The following is a 19,530-nucleotide window of genomic DNA, read 5'->3' on the forward strand; positions in this document are numbered from 1 at the left end:
CCCACCCCCACCCCACTCCCCCCCCCCCCCAGACATCTACCCCCTCACCCTCCTGGACCCTCTCAATGCTCTTAATCCAGACTGGGAGAGGAAAGGATCCTTCTTCACTCCACCAGATCCTGATCTGATCCAGATCCCGTCCATCCTCCCACGTCCATCCTCCCCCGTTGTCCCCTAGACTCATAGATGGACTGAGGTGTAGCTCTGTCCTCGTTCCCCTCAGTAAAGATCAGCCTACGAGCTGCCAGGGAGGCTGCTACTGAAACAATGAAACATTCAGCTGCAACTCTTCGGGCCTGGTTCACTCAGATCCCAGATAAGTGGAGCGGCAGGATGATAGACTGATGTGGAGCTGGTGATCTACTCATTAACAACACGTCCTGTTTAAATGAGGACTCAACCAGAGAGAAGCTAAATGAAACCTGAAGCCATGAACTGGAGAAACGTGACCGTCACCAGGAAAAAGGCATCATGGGAGGTTTTCAGGGACCAAAGCTGGGACTGGTTCTCCCTCTGTTACCATCCGTTGTCCTCATCACAACAAGACAGAACCAGTTTCATCTTTGGTGAATCTCACTGCTCTAAATAAGGAATTTGCATGTATCGCCCAGTGTTTAATATGATCTGCATATTCATGACGCCCTAAACGGGCTGTAAATGTTAGAGCTTCACAGGAGATCGGCTTCTCTTGTGACGTCTTTACAACGGGTGGACATGGGAGGACATGGGAGGACATGGGAGGACATGGGTGGACATGGGAGGACATGTCTCGACTCTTCCTGTGATTCTCTGCTTTAGAGAAAGGAGCCGTTGGTGGTTTAGTGTCAACAGAATCTTACTGACTTTTTAAACGAGAGATCAGAGCTGGAGTCAGTAAACGAACCTCACACTGGTCTCTGGACCGTCTCCGTCCTCAGGTCCAGTCCCTCTCTTCAGTCTGTCCTCCACCATGTCCTCCTTGTCCATCACGTGTTGTGAATGATGTGCTTCCACAAAAACATTCCGTACGAAAGTCGATGAACATGAAGTCCGATGACGTCCCTGAACTGAACTTCCCCACGTTCCCTCCGCTCCCTCTGCTCCCTACGTTCTCTACGTTCCCTACGTTCCCTCCGCTCCCTATGTTCTCTACGTTCCCTACGTTCCCTCCGCTCCCTACGTTCCCTACGTTCCCTATGTTCCCTCCGCTCCCTACGTTCTCTACGTTCCCTACGTTCCCTACGTTCCCTCCGCTCCCTATGTTCTCTACGTTCCCCACGTTCCCTCCGCTCCCTCCGCTAGCTCCCATCTCCGCCCTACGTTCCCACGCTCCAGCGTCGCTCCTCGCTCCCTACGTCCCTACGTTCCCGATCCGCTCCCTAATGTCCTACGTTCCCTACGTTCCGTCTCGCCTCACTACTGTTCTCTACGTTCCCTTGTCCCTCCGCTCCCTCTCTTCACGTTCCCTATGTCTCCGTCTACGTTTTTCCCTACGTTCCCTACGTTCCCTATGTTCCCTCCGCTCCCTACGTTCCCTCCGCTCCCTACGTTCCCTACGTTCCCTACGTTCCCTACGTTCCCTCCGCTCCCTATGTTCTCTACGTTCCCCACGTTCCCTCCGCTCCCCACGCTCCCTCCGCTCCCCACGTTCCCCACGTTCCCTACGTTCCCTCCGCTCCCCACGTTCCCCACGTTCCCTCCGCTCCCCACGCTCCCCACGTTCCCCACGTTCCCTACGTTCCCTCCGCTCCCCACGTTCCCCACGTTCCCTCCGCTCCCCACGTTCCCTCCGCTCCCTACGTTCCCTCCGCTCCCCACGTTCCCTACGTTCCCCACGTTCCCTCCGCTCCCCACGTTCCCTACGTTCCCCACGTTCCCTCCGCTCCCCACGTTCCCTCCGCTCCCCACGTTCCCTACGTTCCCTATGTTCCCTCCGCTCCCCCCGTTCTCTCCGCTCCCCACGTTCCCTATGTTCCCTCCGCTCCCTATGTTCCCTACGTTCCCTCCGCTCCCCACGTTCCCTACGTTCCCTATGTTCCTTACGTTCCCTATGTTCCTTACGTTCCCTACGTTCCCTCCGCTCTAGCCTCGAGTGAATCAGGCCCTTAGACTGCATCAGTCTCATTAAATGCTGCATGTTAGCAGGTTTCATTTGACCGAAGCACAAATGTTTCTAATGTCACTGATGAACTGTGGGTTTGTTCCAGATCACTTAGCATTAGCATTAGCATTAGTTAGCCGATAGGCTAACGTCATTTTTCCCAGTAACTCTGATCTTTATCTCTGAACTCTGAGGTTCATGAATATTTAATAATAACAAGGAACCAGAGTTTGATCTGAAGCTTCACGTTCCTTCGTATTTATTTCAGACGCTCCACGTTCTCGTGTTTTATGATCAGGTCGTAGTTCAGCATGTTTTAAACTCCTCAGATTAATTATTTATTAGAGATACAGATCAGAGACCTGAGTGTTCAGGAGGTTCTGGAGGTTCTGGTCCAGCAGACAGGATTCATTTATAGATGGAGGATCAAGCTGCCTTCCTGGTTCCTGCAGCAGTGCACTCTGGGAAGCGTAGTCCTGTCTGAGCTCTTAAAGCTGCAGAGAATCAGTTTATTGTTTGTTTTTTGTTTTTTTTTAAGTCACCACATTTCAACCTTTAACTTATTTATTTAATTTAATTTTGTTTTTACTGATTGACTTTTTAAATTTGACCTCAGCGTCTGAAGTTTGGTACGAGCCGACTCAAAAACAAAAGGTTTTAAATTTCAGCCTCTTCTTTGTTTGTTGGTGTTAAAGGAGCTGAGGCCTGTATCATGAAGCAGGATATAACTTCAGGCTTAATCCTGGGTTTCTGGTACCATGAAGCTGGATTCATTCATTCAACAGAGCAGATTGCATCAGGACAGGAAACCCGACACTTCCGCCCCCTTTCAAAATAAAACACAATGCGCCGTTCACGTAGCCTCACAACTTCACATCAGCATCACGTCACGGCCGAAATGAAGTGGAGCATAAAATCATTTATGATACAACACATTCTTCTTATAAGGACAAAGGCTGGAACGTGATCCCGCTGAACTAACTGAAACACTGATGTGTAGTTTACACATGTGTTTAATCTGCAGTCCTTTGTCTTATGGCGTCTCTACGATGTGTTTGACTTTTCTCCTTCATATCTGAGGAGAATCAGTGTTTGTGGATCAGCCTCACGGTTGTGATGGTTCTGCTGCCTTAGAACCCACAACAACACAAACCTGGTTCAGTTACTGAGCTGATGACCAGCGTCATGATGCCACTGATCCAGATCCTCACTGTTCTGGATCAGATCAGCTGGATCAGTTGAGCTACTTCCTGATACAGGCCTCTGTTTTAGTTTGAGCCAACGTTTAAACTCTCCCTCGTTGATAGTGACTGAATGATAAAGACGTTTCCTTCTTATATTTAGTTTGTTTTTTATTTTTCATGTGTGAGAACTTTCTGAAGTTTGTCTACGGTTCTGAACCAATGAGATTAATGAACCTGAAGCCTTAAACCAATCAGTGGAGATATTTTCATGTATTGAAACACTAACAATGATTCCCTTTCAAAATAAAAGCCCTTCCAGAGTGACTTCAGTGTTTTTATTGTTAAGGACTGTTCCTGGTTGACTCTAATTATAAATTATAGATTCTAGATTATGAATTATAGATTTTAAATTATAGATTGTAGATCACTGTCTGCACAGCAACTCATTCATTCATTCATTGATTAGTGCTGATGCCTCGCGCAGGGTTCTAGTCCAGCTTCGGGGGGGAGAAGCTGGACTAGAACACAGAAAACTAGAAAACTAGAACTAGAAAAACTAGTTGATGCATTTGTGTCTTCCAGGCTGGATTATTGTAACTCGTTACTGTCTGGCTCCAAATACTCTTTAAAAAGCCTCCAACTGATTCAAAACACTGCAGCAAGAGCACTGACAGGAATTAGCAAGAGAGATCATATTACTCCAGTATTAGCTTCTCTTCATCGGCTCCCTTTAAAATCTAGACTTGAATTTAAAATCCTCCTCCTTACATACAAGGCCCTGAAAGGCCGAGCTCCATCATATCTGAAAGACCTCATAGAACCAGATTGTCCCAACAGATCACTACCATCTCTAAGTGCAGGTCTGCTTGTGGTTCCTAGAGGTTCTAAAAGTAGAATGGGAGGTAGAACCTTCAGCTATCAGGCTCCTCTCCTGTGGAACCAGCTCCCAGTTTGGGTTCTGGAGGCAGACACAGTCTCTACGTTTAAGGTCAGGACTAAGACTTTCCTTTTAGACAAAGCTTATAGTTAGAGCTGGACTTAACCATCCCTTAGTGATGCTGCTATAGGCCGAGGCTGCAGGGGGACGATGCACTGAGGACATGTCCTCTAATATCTTATCATTTTATTTTCTGTCTCTTATAATTTATTTTCTATTACTGAGCTGGTTCTGGTTCTGCTCCAGGTTTCTTCCTGTTTAAGGGAGTTTTTCCCTCAGGCTGATCTGGAGGTTTCAGGCTGGTTTTTGTGAAGCATCGAGACGATTTGTGTTGTTATTGGCGCCATATAAATAAAACTGAATTGAAGTGAAGTGAAGTGAATTGAAGTGAATTGAATTGAATTAAATACCATTAGAAGTTTCAGCAGCACGTTGGTATTTTTATCAATATGTAACAGGAAGTTTAAAAGTGACTTAAGCTACTATGACATTAGGCTAACGACACGTACATTGATGCTACTTAACGAAGCTAACTATCTAGCTATGTTAGCACAGTTTGGAGTTAGCGTCTGGATTAAAATGAAACAGGTGGAGCAGAGTGAACTAGATCATCCAGAACCTGGATCCAGTTCTAGACCAACAGGAAGAGGAGGTGATAGGGCGGCCATCTTGGCTCTACATCATCTTCATCATCACCTTCATCATCATCATCTTCATCATCATCATCATCACTCTGACCTTCATCACCATCATCTTCATCATCTTCATCACCTTCATCATCATCCTCATCTTCACCTTCATCATCATCATCATCCTCATCTTATTAATGTTCAAACTGAACATGATGTTGATCCGCCTCCAGAATAAAACTCCTCTCTTCCTTCTCTTCCTCCTCTTCCTGCTCTTCCTGCTCTTCCTCTCATGCCCCTCGCCCCCACCCCACCCCAGTGGGCGGGGTCTCTTTTCTCCCTCGGATGTGGACCAGAGGAGCGGTCACTGCTGCGGACTGATCTCAGCGATGGAGGAGTGAGTATTTCTCTCTTTTCTCGTTGTTTCTTCTTCTTTTTGTCTGTTTTGTCTTTTTTTTTTTTTCTTTGTTCTTCTTCTTAAGTTTTTATGTGGAACATCAGTCTGGCCGCATGCGGCATCAGACCGCTGAGTCAGGAGCGGCAGAGCGGCGCCGCAGCTGCGACAAAACTCTCTGGTTTCCGTTAAGCGGAACCGAGCCGCCGGTAATGATGTGGGTGGTCGGTACCGCGGAGGGATAACCTCTCTCCTCGTCTCTACTTTCCTCCGCGGAAGAACACCAAAGATCAATGAGCAGCTCCAGCCTCTGCCATGACATATTGATCCGTTCACTGCCGTAAAGCTGGACCTGCTGTCCGTCACTGCCGTAAAGTTGGACCCGTCCCAAACTAAACGTGACCAATAACTGGTCAATAAGTAATTAACTAAAGAAGTAATGAACCAATAATCAGGACCAGTCACTGATTATTGGTTAACTTCATCATCAAGGTGACTCCCTGAATGGGAGGGGTCAGGGTGGGAGGGGTCTGGATGGATCAGAACCAGAACTCTGAGATGGCAGAAATAAATAAGTGGTTCATATGCGGGTCTGAAGCTAAGCTAACGGCTAGCATGACCAGGCTCCATGATTGATAAATAAGACTCTCATGTTAAACGTCCCAGAGTTGTCCCCTGTAGGGACGTGTCCCCTGTAGGGACGTCCCCCCTCAGACCGTTTCCCGTCAGATGATGAATAATTAATGTGAGGATGTTTCCTCTGAGCCAACTCTCTGTCCCATCATGCAACGCTGCTGTTTAATGATTCATATGATCTGATTGGTTCGTTATTCTTGTAGAACTCACTGATCCTCGTTAACAAACTTCTCCTGTCAGAGTCTGTGGTGGGGGGGTTGTCTCCATGGAGACGGCAGGGCTGCATCTCTGAGGTGGGGGGGGTGGTCTCCATGGAGACAGCAGGGCTGCATCTCTGAGGTGGTGGGGGGGTGGTCTCCATGGAGACGGCAGGGCTGCATCTCTGAGGTGGGGGGGGTGGTCTCCATGGAGACAGCAGGGCTGCATCTCTGAGGTGGTGGGGGGGTGGTCTCCATGGAGACGGCAGGGCTGCATCTCTGAGGTGGTGGGGGGGTGGTCTCCATGGAGACGGCAGGGCTGCATCTCTGAGGTGGGGGTGTGGTCTCCATGGAGACGGCAGGACTGCATCTCTGAGGTGGGGGTGTGGTCTCCATGGAGACGGCAGGACTGCATCTCTGAGGTGGTGGGTGGTCTCCATGGAGACGGCAGGACTGCATCTCTGAGGTGGGGGTGTGGTCTCCATGGAGACGGCAGGACTGCATCTCTGAGGTGGTGGGTGGTCTCCATGGAGCTGATCTTTAGTTACTGGGTTTGTGTTGAGAAACATCTAGAGTTGATTTCACATGTTCATATGATTCGAGATGTGAACTGAAGTTAGTTAGAAAGATGGATGGATGGATGGATGGATAGATAGATAGACAGACAGATAGACAGACAGACAGACAGACAGATAGACAGATAGATAGATAGATAGATAGATAGATAGATAGATAGATAGATAGATAGATAGATAGAGAAAAGGGTTCTGGCCACAACAGCCTGGTAGAAGATCTTCCAGCATCTTCCTTCACATGTTGGAGGATCTCAGCTTCGTCTCTGAGGCCTTCAAGGACACAGCTGTACTGTTGCTCCTCCATGTTCTGATTGGCTCTACAGTGTGATCAGAACCGGTCCTGGTCCTGGTCCTGGTCCTGGTCCTGGTCCAGCTGACTGAGGTCTGAAACTCAGAAACAGAGCGAGTGGAAAACCAGGGAAAACGTGTGTTTTTATTTCACTACTTATAAAAAAACAATATTCAAACAGTTTTCAGTAAAAAATGAAACTTTAAAGTAACTTTAACTTTAAAGGAAGTAGATCAAAGATTTAATAATAAAAAATGTACATTTTGTGTAAATTTTTCACAAATAATTTAAAGCATTTCTTTTTTATTACAAAGGGCAACGGAAACCGAGGTAGATTAAGTGAAGCAGCGTTAGTTCAAGCCTCCGTGTGTTCGTCCTATTTGTGATGATTGAACAGATTAGTTGTGTTACTCTGCTGCTCTTTCATTATAACTCGCTAGCTCCTGTCTCCACATGATGACGTGGGGTCAAGGTTCAGTCCCCCACTAACCGGAGACTCACCTGTTAATTAGGCAGCTTAACGAAGCCTGACCCATGGGGCGCCCCCTGGTGGTGGGCTGACTCCTGGATCAGCTTCATTTAATCTCTCTCTGTGTCTCAGGGCGAGCGAGGACCGACTGCAGCTCATGGCGGTGAGATCACCTACAGTCAGTGAACACAACATGAACGTAATGTAAACATGTGTTTGTCACATTAGAACATCATCAACATCATCACATTAGAAACATTAGGACACTTGTTCTTCTTCATGGTTCCTAATAAACCAGATCAGAGGGGGGACTTTGTAGACCAAATTAGAACCCTGATTAGACCTGAGGATGTTTCCTGGATCTTCTCTGATTGGCTCAATGAAAACCACATGACATGTTAATCACGTGTTAATTATACTGCGGATGATGATCAAGTTAATCAGCTTCAGTGATAAAAGACACAAATGAAACCAGGAAATGAACGAGTGAATGAATGAATGTTGATGTGTGGCTGACTGTCGTCTGACTCCATCTCCCATCATGCTTCAGGAGAAGAGGAAGTGGCAGACAGAGCTGGAGAACAAGAGGCGTCAGCTGGAGGACGACAGGAGAGCTCTGCAGCATCTGAGGGTGAGACAGCTTCACACAGAGCAGCGCCCCCTGCTGTCAGCTGGTAGATGTAACGTATGTAAAATATTTAATAGACTCAATAAACTCCATCCTGGACAAACCCTCCGCCTCAATGGACCAGTCTGAGGAGACGTTAGTAACACACTCATTCAGACCAGTCGGCACATTTTCCTCTGACCTCTCACATCAACCAACAAACCACGTTCAGTGTCACTTAAATCCCCTTTCGTCCCCTTTCGTCCTGATGCCTGAATGCATCGAACTGCAGCCATGTGATTGGTTGATTAGCTGTTTGTGTTAACAAGCAGTTGAACAGGTGTACCTAATAAAGTGGCCAGTGAGTGTATATTAAGATGTTTCATTTTTTAAAGGATATTTTATTAGATCTAAACATTGTCTAATCTCCTTGTTCTTCTTTGAACTAAAACCAATGTTAAAGTTACTTCTGGGTTATTATTGTGTTGTGTTACTGGTCCGGTCCCTTGAGATCAAACTGGTCTTAATGTGGCCCCTGAACTAAAAGGATCTGATAATCCTCCTCCTGTTGAGTGTTGAGACTCTTCAGACTCTTTTATCATTCATTTGCTTCCTCTGTATTGTGGGAATACTTGTGTAATATTTGTTCTTTTATGCATCTTACATTTGTTATTATTATTTTTTTTCTTATTTTACTTTTATTCTATTTTTATTTGACTCTGATATCTGGCAGTTGTAACTTCATGGGAGCAGAAGCAACACAACTATTTCCTTAAAGGATGGATAAGTTTCAGCTCCTGGAGCAGACATTTCCTGATGTCTGTGAATGCAACACAAATTAAACCATGATGTCACGAGTTAGCGGCTAATCTGACCCAACAATGATTTCCTTTCTCGTCTGTTTACTGGTAGAAAATACCGGAGACGTTAAACCAGGCCCCTGAGGCCCCTGAGGCCCCTGAGGGCCCGGAGGGTCCAGGACGGGCTGTGTTCAGGGGGGGGGGGGGGGGTTGTGGTCCAGGTCCGGAGGCGAAGCAGAGATCATCAGCTGATCACAGGATTCAGACCTTTGTTTACTGAGAGAAGAAGAAGAAACAAGCTTATTATTAATTTAAAAAGAACATTATAATAAAAAAAATAAATAAATAACAACACCCTAAAAAATATGTATAGAAACAGAAATCTGAAGACAACGTGTACGTACAGTGTGGAGGTGATTAAAATGACTGAAACTGAGCAAAGAGTTGCTATGATAGACTATGTGTATTGAATAAAACAGTGAGGTGGTGGTTTGTGCAAAAATAAGATTTATTAGTGCAATAAGTAAGTTTAAGGTCTAGTGTGAGCGTTACTGTTGACTCCTGCTGGTTCTTCTACATGTTCTGGTCTAATTCTACCTGGATAAGGACGTTTCCCGACACGTGTCTTATAAAAAGTGGCGTCATGTCATGTTGTTTCCAGAGGTTTAGGATCAGATGTGAAACCAGTTTCTCTTTAAGTCCCTGATTAATTCTTAAGAGTCTGACCTCTGTAATAAACTGATAACATGAAGCCTGAGCTGGTTAACAGCACAAAACACTCACATCCAGTGTCACTTCAGCCTGAAGCCAGTTTATTAAGAACAAACAGAAACACACGAGCTGATTCTGAGCCGACTGTTAGAGAAAAGGCCGCGAAAAGACTTTAAATATTTCTGTGATCAATCCACCAGTCGCTGCTTTATCCAGAAAAGGATAAACCGAACTATCAGTCAGTCCACACACACGGACCTGCTGACAAATGAAGGGATGAATAAATGAAGTATAGATTAAACTAGATTCATTTTGGCCTCAACATTTGTTATTTGATAAATGTTCTTGTGTCAGAGTCAGTTTTAAGATTCCTCGGTTTCCTGTGTCCAGTCGAAGGCTCTGAGGGAGCGCTGGCTTCTGGACGGAGCGCCCTCTGCTGGACCTGAACAGGACGACGTCAAGAAACAGCTGGAGCAGGACGAGGCCAAGACCAGGAGTCTGGAGGAGGCCATCAACAAGTCTGCCTTCATTAATTTCATTATTATTCCCTGAAGGAGGAGAAGTGTTCATTTCTAACATTTAAAAAGAACAAATGTGTTTGTTGCAGGTTGGAGCAGGAACTGGTCAGTTTGGAGTCGAGAGCTTTGATTCTGGAACCGACACCTTCTGCTCCAATAAAACATTCAACTGTGAGTCTACACACACAATCCTATTACATTACATTACGTCAGATGACATTAATCAGATTACGTCAATCAGATTACATTAATCAGATTATATCAATCAAATTATGTCAGTCAGATGACATTAATCAGATTATGTCAATCAGATTACATCAATCAGGTTATGTCAGTCAGATTATGTCAGTCAGATGACATTAATCAGATTACGTCAATCAGATTACATCAATCAGATTACATTAATCAGATTACGTCAGTCAGATGACATAAATCAGATTATGTCAGTCAGATGACATTAATCAGATTACGTCAATCAGATTATGTCAATCAGATTACATTAATCAGATTACATTAATCAGATTACGTCAGTCAGATGACATAAATCAGATTATGTCAATCAGATTACATCAGTCAGGTTATGTCAGTCAGATTACATTAATCAGATTACATCAGTCAGGTTATGTCAGTCAGATTACATTAATCAGATTACATTAATCAGATTACTTCAATCAGATTACGTCAGTCAGATTGCGTGGTGTGAATTCATGGGTTTATTGTTTGTGCCTCCAGGTGGCGTCAGGATCAGTCACAGGTAAGTTTCTTCTTCTTCTTCTCTCTGTTTTTGTGTCGTCTCCATGAATCCTCTCTGCTCTCTCTGGTCACCTGCAGAGGTCAAAGGTCACAGAGCTGCATCGTCAGGTCAGGTCGTCCAAGGTGAGACTGGAGCTGACCTCAGTTACACCTGTAATCAGATCAGAGGATCACTCTGTATGAAATCACATTAAAATCATCAGATTAGTGCCTAATCTGTAGTCAGATTGCAGTAATCAGATTACATTCCGGTAGCAATCAGATTACAACAATGATGTTGTCAGAGCTTCCGTCTTGACTCTGTCTCTGTGCCTGCAGAGGTCAAAGTTCACAAAAGTCCTCGAATGAACAAACCCAGAGAAGCGACACAGGAGATGAAGAGAGGTGAGTCAGAGAGGAGAGTATTATTTACAAGATTAACAAGCTAAAGTTAAAATACTAATACTAAGAAAATATAGAAAATATAGAAAATATTTTTATCGCAGCAGTGGTAAAGTGTAAACATGTATGGAACAAGGTTTGTTGAATAGACAGGACAGACATGATGGACCCTACATCCTACATTAGGTGTGAGCTCTGCTCAGGCTCCGTGTGGTGTAGATCTGTCCATCAGAGAGGAGGGAGGAGGGGGGAGGAGGGGGGAGGACAGCCAACAATCCTCTGGGCTGCCTCCACTGTCCTCCACTGTCCTCCACTGTCCATCACTGTCCTCCACTGTCCTTCACTGTCCTCCACTGTCCTTCACTGTCCATCACTGTCCTCCACTGTCCTTCACTGTCCATCACTGTCCTTCACTGTCCTCCACTGTCCTTCACTGTCCTTCACTGTCCATCACTGTCCTCCACTGTCCTCCACTGTCCTTCACTGTCCATCACTGTCCTCCACTGTCCTCCACTGTCCTCCACTGTCCATCACTGTCCTTCACTGTCCTCTGAAGCCTTGACTCTGTCCACCTCGGTGCAGAGGTTCTGTCCTGTTCTTTGTGGTGTTCAGGTCCAGGTTGTTTGGGTTAAGCAGGTGGGGAGGTCTGCTTGGGCCAGGGAGCGACTACTACATGTTTACTACATGTTTACTACACGTTTACTACATGTTTACTACATGTTTACTACAGTGGTTACTACATGTTTACTACATGTTTACTACAGTGGTTACTACATGTTTACTACACGTTTACTACATGTTTACTACACATTTACTACATGTTTACGACACATTTACTACATGTTTACTAGATGTTTACTACATGTTTACTACACGTTTACTACATGTTTACAACATGTTTACTACAGTGGTTACTACATGTTTACTACATGTTTACTACATGTTTACCACACATTTACTACATGTTTACAACATGTTTACTACATGTTTACGACAGTGGTTACTACATGTTTACAACATGTTTACTACAGTGGTTACTACATGTTTACTACACGTTTACTACAGTGGTTACTACATGTTTACTACAGTGGTTACTACATGTTTACAACATGTTTACTACAGTGGTTACACATGTTTACTACATGTTTACCACTACACTTTACTCACTGTTTACAACATGTTTACTACATGTTTACTACAGTGGTTACTCATGTTTACACATGTTTACTACAGTGGTTACTTCATGTTTCCTACTATTTACTACCATTTCTCATGTTACTCACATGTTTACTTCACATTTTACCTACATGTTACCCACATTTACTACATGTTTACTACATGTTTCTAACTTGTTTACACTGTAACATCTTTTACTACATGTTTGCCACATGTTTACTACATGTTTATTACAGTGGTTACTACATTTTTACTACACGATTACTACAGTGGTTACTACATGTTTATTACAGTGGTTACTACATTTTTACTACACCTTTACTACAGTGGTTACTACATGTTTACTACACGTTTACTACAGTGGTTACTACATGTTTACTACAGTGGTTACTACATGTTTACTACATGTTTATTACAGTGGTTTACTACATGTTTACTACACGTTTACTACAGTGGTTACTACATGTTTACTACAGTGGTTACTACATGTTTACTACATGTTTATTACAGGGGTTACTACATGTTTACTACACGTTTACTACAGTGGTTACTACATGTTTACTACAGTGGTTACTACATGTTTACTACATGTTTATTACAGTGGTTACTACATGTTTACTACACGTTTACTACAGTGGTTACTACATGTTTACTACAGTGGTTACTACATGTTTTACAACATGTTTACTACAGTGGTTACTACATGTTTACTACATGTTTACTACATGTTTACCACACATTTACTACATGTTTACAACATGTTTACTACATGTTTACTACAGTGGTTACTACATGTTTACAACATGTTTACTACAGTGGTTACTACATGTTTACAACATGTTTACTACAGTGGTTACTACATGTTTCCTACATATTTACTACACATTTACTACATGTTTACCACATGTTTACTACATGTTTACCACACATTTACTACATGTTTACTACATGTTTAACACTATTTACTACATGTTTACCACATGTTTACTACATGTTTACTACAGTGGTTACTACATGTTTACTACACGTTTACTACATGTTTACTACAGTGGTTACTACATGTTTACTACATGTTTATTACAGTGGTTACTACATGTTTACTGCATGTTTACTACATGTTTACTTCAGTGGTTACTACATGTTTATTACAGTGGTTACTACATTTTTACTACACGTTTACTACAGTGGTTACTACATGTTTACTACAGTGGTTACTACATGTTTACTACATGTTTATTACAGTGGTTACTACATGTTTACTACACGTTTACTACAGTGGTTACTACATGTTTACTACAGTGGTTACTACATGTTTACTACATGTTTATTACAGTGGTTACTACATGTTTACTACACGTTTACTACAGTGGTTACTACATGTTTACTACAGTGGTTACTACATGTTTACAACATGTTTACTACAGTGGTTACTACATGTTTACTACATGTTTACTACATGTTTACCACACATTTACTACATGTTTACAACATGTTTACTACATGTTTACTACAGTGGTTACTACATGTTTACAACATGTTTACTACAGTGGTTACTACATGTTTACAACATGTTTACTACAGTGGTTACTACATGTTTCCTACATATTTACTACACATTTACTACATGTTTACCACATGTTTACTACATGTTTACCACACATTTACTACATGTTTACTACATGTTTAACACTATTTACTACATGTTTACCACATGTTTACTACATGTTTACTACAGTGGTTACTACATGTTTACTACACGTTTACTACATGTTTACTACAGTGGTTACTACATGTTTACTACATGTTTATTACAGTGGTTACTACATGTTTACTGCATGTTTACTACATGTTTACTTCAGTGGTTACTACATGTTTATTACAGTGGTTACTACATTTTTACTACACGTTTACTACAGTGGTTACTACATGTTTACTACACGTTTACTACAGTGGTTACTACATGTTTACTACAGTGGTTACTACATGTTTACTACATGTTTATTACAGTGGTTACTACATGTTTACTACACGTTTACTACAGTGGTTACTACATGTTTATTACAGTGGTTACTACATGGTTATTACAGTGGTTACTACATGTTTACTACACGTTTACTACAGTGGTTACTACATGTTTACTACAGTGGTAACTACATGTTTACTACATGTTTATTACAGTGGTTACTACATGTTTACTACACGTTTACTACAGTGGTTACTACATGTTTACTACAGTGGTTACTACATGTTTACAACATGTTTACTACAGTGGTTACTACATGTTTACTACATGTTTACTACATGTTTACCACACATTTACTACATGTTTACTACATGTTTACTACATGTTTACTACAGTGGTTACTACATGTTTCCTACATATTTACTACACATTTACTACATGTTTACCACATGTTTACCACATGTTTACTACATGTTTACCACACATTTACTACACGTTTTCTACATGTTTACTACATGTTTACTACATGTTCACCACAGCATTACCGCTGTTACTATCGGGTGTTATTCACGCGTTATTGACGGGGTTTTCTGGAACAGATATTGACGGAACAGGTGAAGCAAACACACATAATTGGTTGAAACCAGCTCAACATTGATGTCTGACGCATCACGTAGCAGCAACATTCGAATGTCAGGTGGCCTCCAGAAGAACTGGGTCACTGTGACAAAAGATGAATCCAGAATGAAACCCTGAGGTGGATGTAGACTTGTCCCAGGTCTGTGCACCGTCACTTTCTAACATCTGTTTCTAACAACTCTCTGTTTCTGTCTGCCCTTCTTCCAGCTTCATGTGTTTCACTTTCTGTCTGTTAAGCTGCTCTTCAGGCTTCTGTTTTCTAACATCCCCCCAGCAATGTACTCAGTGGAGATTAAGATAGAACGAGACCGAGTGACGGGGGAAACCAGGGTTCTGTCCACTAACACCACACTTCCTGTTGACCTCTCCAGCCAAGGGGTCAAAGTTTACGAAGACGAGCAGAAAGGTGACATGAGCAAGTCAAAACACAAGTAGAAATAAAACAGAAGACGCTTCACGAGAAGTCAGCTGCTGATTTAGATGGTTCATGGTGATATCAGATTATTAATTATTGTTCATGTTGGAGCAGTTTAAAAGTATCTGTCTACTAAAGTAAATCTGACACATGTCTTCGTGGTATGTCCATGTTTATCCTTCATGTTTTCACCACTTCATCAGGGTCAGTTCAGACCAGCTGACGTCTCCAGCAGAAGGAAACTCAAGTCGTCTCTGAGTGTTTTAGTTTGAGCTCCAATAGTTTAACGTCTCCAGAACATTAAGTCAGAGTCTGTTGGTCCGTCAGCTGGAGATCAGTGGGGAACTTTGGGATCTGACCCTGGTACCATCTTTTCCTCAGTGGTCCATGAGATGAACGGTGAAGACGGCGTCCACCTGCTCAGCTCCACCGAGGTCGAGGAGCTCATCCACAAAGCAGACGAAGCCTCCATGATGTCGCCTACTGTCCCCTCTCTCCCCACGGTGGAGGTCCAGGAGGAGCTCGGTCCAGACTCAGTTCCTGAGTCAGTTCCCCTGGTTGCAGCCGAGATCACGGGGCTGGAGGCCAAACCAGGCGGCGAGCCCAGCGTGGACGAGGCCAGTGCTGAGAACCCGGTGACCATGGTGTTCATGGGATACCAGAGTGTGGAGGACGAGGCTGAGACCAAGAAGGTGCTGGGGCTGCAGGGGACGGTGAAGGCCGAGCTGGTGCACATCGACAACGGGAAGACGCCACCGGCAGAAGAGACGGATCAAGAACCAACTCCTCCCGCCGCCATCAGCAAGCTGCCGACCTCCAAACCTCGAGAGACGGCGGGGGAGGCCAGGGGAGGAGCGGCGCCCATAAAGAAGGAGACGGCGGGGGAGGCCGGGGGAGGAGCGGCGCCCATAAAGAAGGAGACGGCGGGGGAGGCCGGGGGAGGAGCGGCGCCCATAAAGAAGGAGACGGCGGGGGAGGCCAGGGGAGGAGCGGCGCCCATAAAGAAGGAGAAGCAGCCGTGTAAGTGCTGCAGCATCATGTGATGAATATAATATGAAAATAAAAAGGGCCGAGACTCTAAACTACAGGAACTTAACTCCTCCCACTGCCTGCAGCTCCGCCTCTAACATCATGACATCACTTCCTGTTCTTCATTCCCATCAATTTTATAAACACTTTCTTTACTTTTTCTATTTTCTTGAAGCCTTGTTACTTTTGTACTCCTCATGTTTCCAGCTGCAGCATTAGCATTAGCATTAGCGACGCAGTGCTGATATTTTTACTCCTCTTCTCCATTTTGTCTTCATTTCCTCTTTCATGTCTAAACCCTGAGGTCCCTGCTGCCAGAACCTTCTGATTGATCATCCAGATGAGTCAACTGGTTCAGGTTCTTCCAGATGTTGAGAGTCCAGGAAACACTGTGACGTTCCATCATCCAGCTTCAGACCGTTTTCTCTGTCCAGTGAAATGTTGTCGTCCTCACAGAAAACCTCTATCAACATTGTCCTCCTCACTCTGGATGCAGACCGACTATATTCACGTCTACATTTACAGCTTGAGCTCCTTCAAACAGCTGATGTGATGTTGGACTCGTCCTTGTGTTCGTGTCTTTAATCCAACGAGACCGAGGGAAGAAGACAAATATCCTGACTCCTGACGATTTATTCCTAAAAACGCTGAGAAAGGTTTAATGTTTGAAAGCGTCTCCAGGCTCTTTATTGGATGAAAAACCCTCTGACGTCACAGATGTTCGAGGATCTTTGACTCCTAATAATAATAAGATCAGATACATTCACTGGACAAATAGACGAACATGAGGACGTGTTCACTGAAGCATTAAAACAGTGGTAATAATAATAATACTAATAAACATCACATCATATTTATTCATCAGTGACAGGACGTAGACATGTGACAACATGAGGAGGAGTTTTATTTATGTGAATTCTGACTTTAGTTTGAGCTTCATTCACTTTATCACGACATAAATAATCTGAACAGTAAATGTTTGAGTCCAGGAGTTAAACGTCTGATGTGTGAGTTTAAAGATGAAACATTAAACTCCTCCTCACATAGAACGAGTCTGTTAATATTTATTTTACATTTCCACTCTAACCTCAGACGTCATCGGGTCTGAATGTCTGGTGGACGGTTCAGGTCTTTACCGCCTGGAGGTCACATGACACCTGGACCTGGTTCTGGAGGAACCTGCTCTGACCCTGTTCTTCAGCTTTCAGTCTGTGTGTGGTCGAAGGTCCCTCCAGGAACGTGGTCCTGGTGCATCAGTTCTGGAGAAGAACCTCTGATGAAACGTGTGACTCTGTTATTTCACTGCTGCTCTGTCATTAAAGGCTTCAAACCCAGGTCCTCCTGGCTCCGTGTTCTGAGTGTCGCAGCTTTTTGTTCAGACGTTTGTGTCTTTAAAGCTGGAGGCTCTAGTCCTGGTCCGGGTCCTGGTCCTGGTCCTGGTCCGGGTCCTGGTCCTGGTCCTGGTCCTGGTCCTGGTCCTGGTCCTGGTCCCACACTGGATCAGCACCACAGGATGAAGCTGGAGGAAAAGGTTCTGATGATAAAAAGAGACTTGATTCAGTGTGTGTGTGTGTGTTTTAATGTGTGTGTGTGAGTGTTAGTGTGTGTTATAGTGTGTGTTTGTGTGTGTGTGAGTGTTAGTGTGTGTTTTAGTGTTTGTGTTTTAATGTGTGTGTGTTAGTGTGTGTGTGTGTGTTAGTGTGTGTGTATATGTCTGTGTTTTAATGTGTGTGTGTGTGTGTTAGTGTGTTTTTTAGTGTGTGTGTATATGTCTGTGTTTTAATGTGTGTGTGTTAGTGTGTGTGTGTGTGTTAGTGTGTTTTTTTAGTGTGTGTGTGTGTGTGTTTTAATGTGTGTGTGTGTTAGTGTGTGTTTGTGTGTGTGTGAGTGTTAGTGTGTGTTTTAGTGTTTGTGTTTTAATGTGTGTGTGTTAGTGTGTGTGTGTGTTAGTGTGTTTTTTTAGTGTGTGTGTATGTATGTGTGTTTTAATGTGTGTGTGTGTACGTGTGTGTGTGCGTTAGTGTGTTTTTTTAGTGTGTGTGTGTGTGTGTGTGTTTTAATGTGTGTGTGTTAGTGTGTGTGTGTGTTAGTGTGTTTTTTTAGTGTGTGTGTATGTGTGTGTGTTTTAGTGTGTGTGTGTGTGTGTTAGTGTGTTTTTTAGTGTGTGTGTATATGTCTGTGTTTTAATGTGTGTGTGTTAGTGTGTGTGTGTGTTAGTGTGTTTTTTTAGTGTGTGTGTGTGTGTTTTAATGTGTGTGTGTGTTAGTGTGTGTTTGTGTGTGTGTGAGTGTTAGTGTGTGTGTTTTAATGTGTGTGTGTTAGTGTGTGTGTGTGTTAGTGTGTTTTTTTAGTGTGTGTGTATGTATGTGTGTTTTAATGTGTGTGTGTGTGTGTGCGTTAGTGTGTTTTTTTAGTGTGTGTGTGTGTGTGTGTGTGTGTTTTAATGTGTGTGTGTGTGTGTGTTGCTGAGCAGCAGAATGTGTCAGGAATGCTGCTGACCAGCAACAATCTCACAATGGCCAAAGTCACACACACACACGCACACATGCTAACACACACTCTGCCCGCGTGCTGTGGATCCTCCCTCGTCGGTGGAGTCGACTCTGCAGGTGAGTCATGTTTATTTGTTCTTACCTGTGTGATGTCATCAGCATCAGCTGTTTTAATTCGTTAGTGTAATGACATGTAATGATATGTAGAGTTTTAGCTCCTCCCCCTGAAGCAGCAGGGACACATGAAAAACATACAAACTTCTGACAATAACAACAATAATAATGAACATAATGATGCATCAAAGATGACTTCCTGTTTGTGTTGTTGTCTAAATGCTGAGTGACACCTTCATCATCACCATCATCAGACCATGAAGAGGATGTTCGGCTACACTCCCCCATGGCAGGTTCTCTGTCACAGTCTGGACCAGCAGACAAAGGTGAGACGAATAAATGCATAAACAGGTGGGTTTGTTTACAGTGTCTGTCCAGCAGAGTGCGACAGACTCCACATTTAGTTTGTCACCAACATTACACAACTGGTACCAGCAGCACAACTGTAATAAATACTGTAATAATAATAATACTAGAAATCTATCAGTCAGTGTGTCTTTCATCAACTCCTCCACGTTTTCTGACATGAGGCCTCATCTAAA

At 43.5% G+C, this 19,530-nt stretch overlaps 1 protein-coding gene across 8 annotated transcripts; it reads left to right on the forward strand.

Annotated features, from left to right (window-relative positions):
- Positions 1-4,695: 4,695 nt before the first annotated feature.
- Positions 4,696-17,734, forward strand: palm1a (paralemmin 1a). 8 transcript variants are annotated; one of them, XM_047587380.1, is made up of 10 exons: positions 5,002-5,227; positions 7,523-7,589; positions 7,941-8,021; positions 9,899-10,026; positions 10,116-10,197; positions 10,759-10,780; positions 10,858-10,902; positions 11,098-11,163; positions 15,213-15,344; positions 15,735-17,734. In XM_047587380.1, the coding sequence occupies exons 1-10, from the start codon at positions 5,028-5,030 to the stop codon at positions 16,394-16,396; spliced, it is 1,485 nt and encodes a 494-aa protein (XP_047443336.1). In that variant the 5' UTR covers positions 5,002-5,027; the 3' UTR covers positions 16,397-17,734. The 8 variants fall into 8 exon arrangements, with proteins under 8 accessions (XP_047443343.1, XP_047443344.1, XP_047443339.1 ...); XM_047587381.1 differs by having other exon boundaries at positions 5,007-5,227; positions 7,523-7,568; XM_047587382.1 differs by having other exon boundaries at positions 5,028-5,227; positions 7,523-7,553.
- Positions 17,735-19,530: the final 1,796 nt, after the last annotated feature.

The sequence above is a fragment of the Mugil cephalus genome, chromosome 6 (genome assembly GCF_022458985.1).
Source record: "Mugil cephalus isolate CIBA_MC_2020 chromosome 6, CIBA_Mcephalus_1.1, whole genome shotgun sequence".
NCBI lineage: Eukaryota > Metazoa > Chordata > Actinopteri > Mugiliformes > Mugilidae > Mugil > Mugil cephalus.

Coding starts and splice junctions, on each gene's coding strand:
- palm1a (XM_047587380.1), top strand. CDS start 5,028: ATGTTCAAACTGAACATGATGTTGATCCGCCTCCAGAATAAAACTCCT. Junction 10,903..11,097: donor GTCAGGTCAGGTCGTCCAAG/GTGAGACTGGAG, acceptor CTGTGCCTGCAG/AGGTCAAAGTTCACAAAAGT. Junction 15,345..15,734: donor TTACGAAGACGAGCAGAAAG/GTGACATGAGCA, acceptor TCTTTTCCTCAG/TGGTCCATGAGATGAACGGT.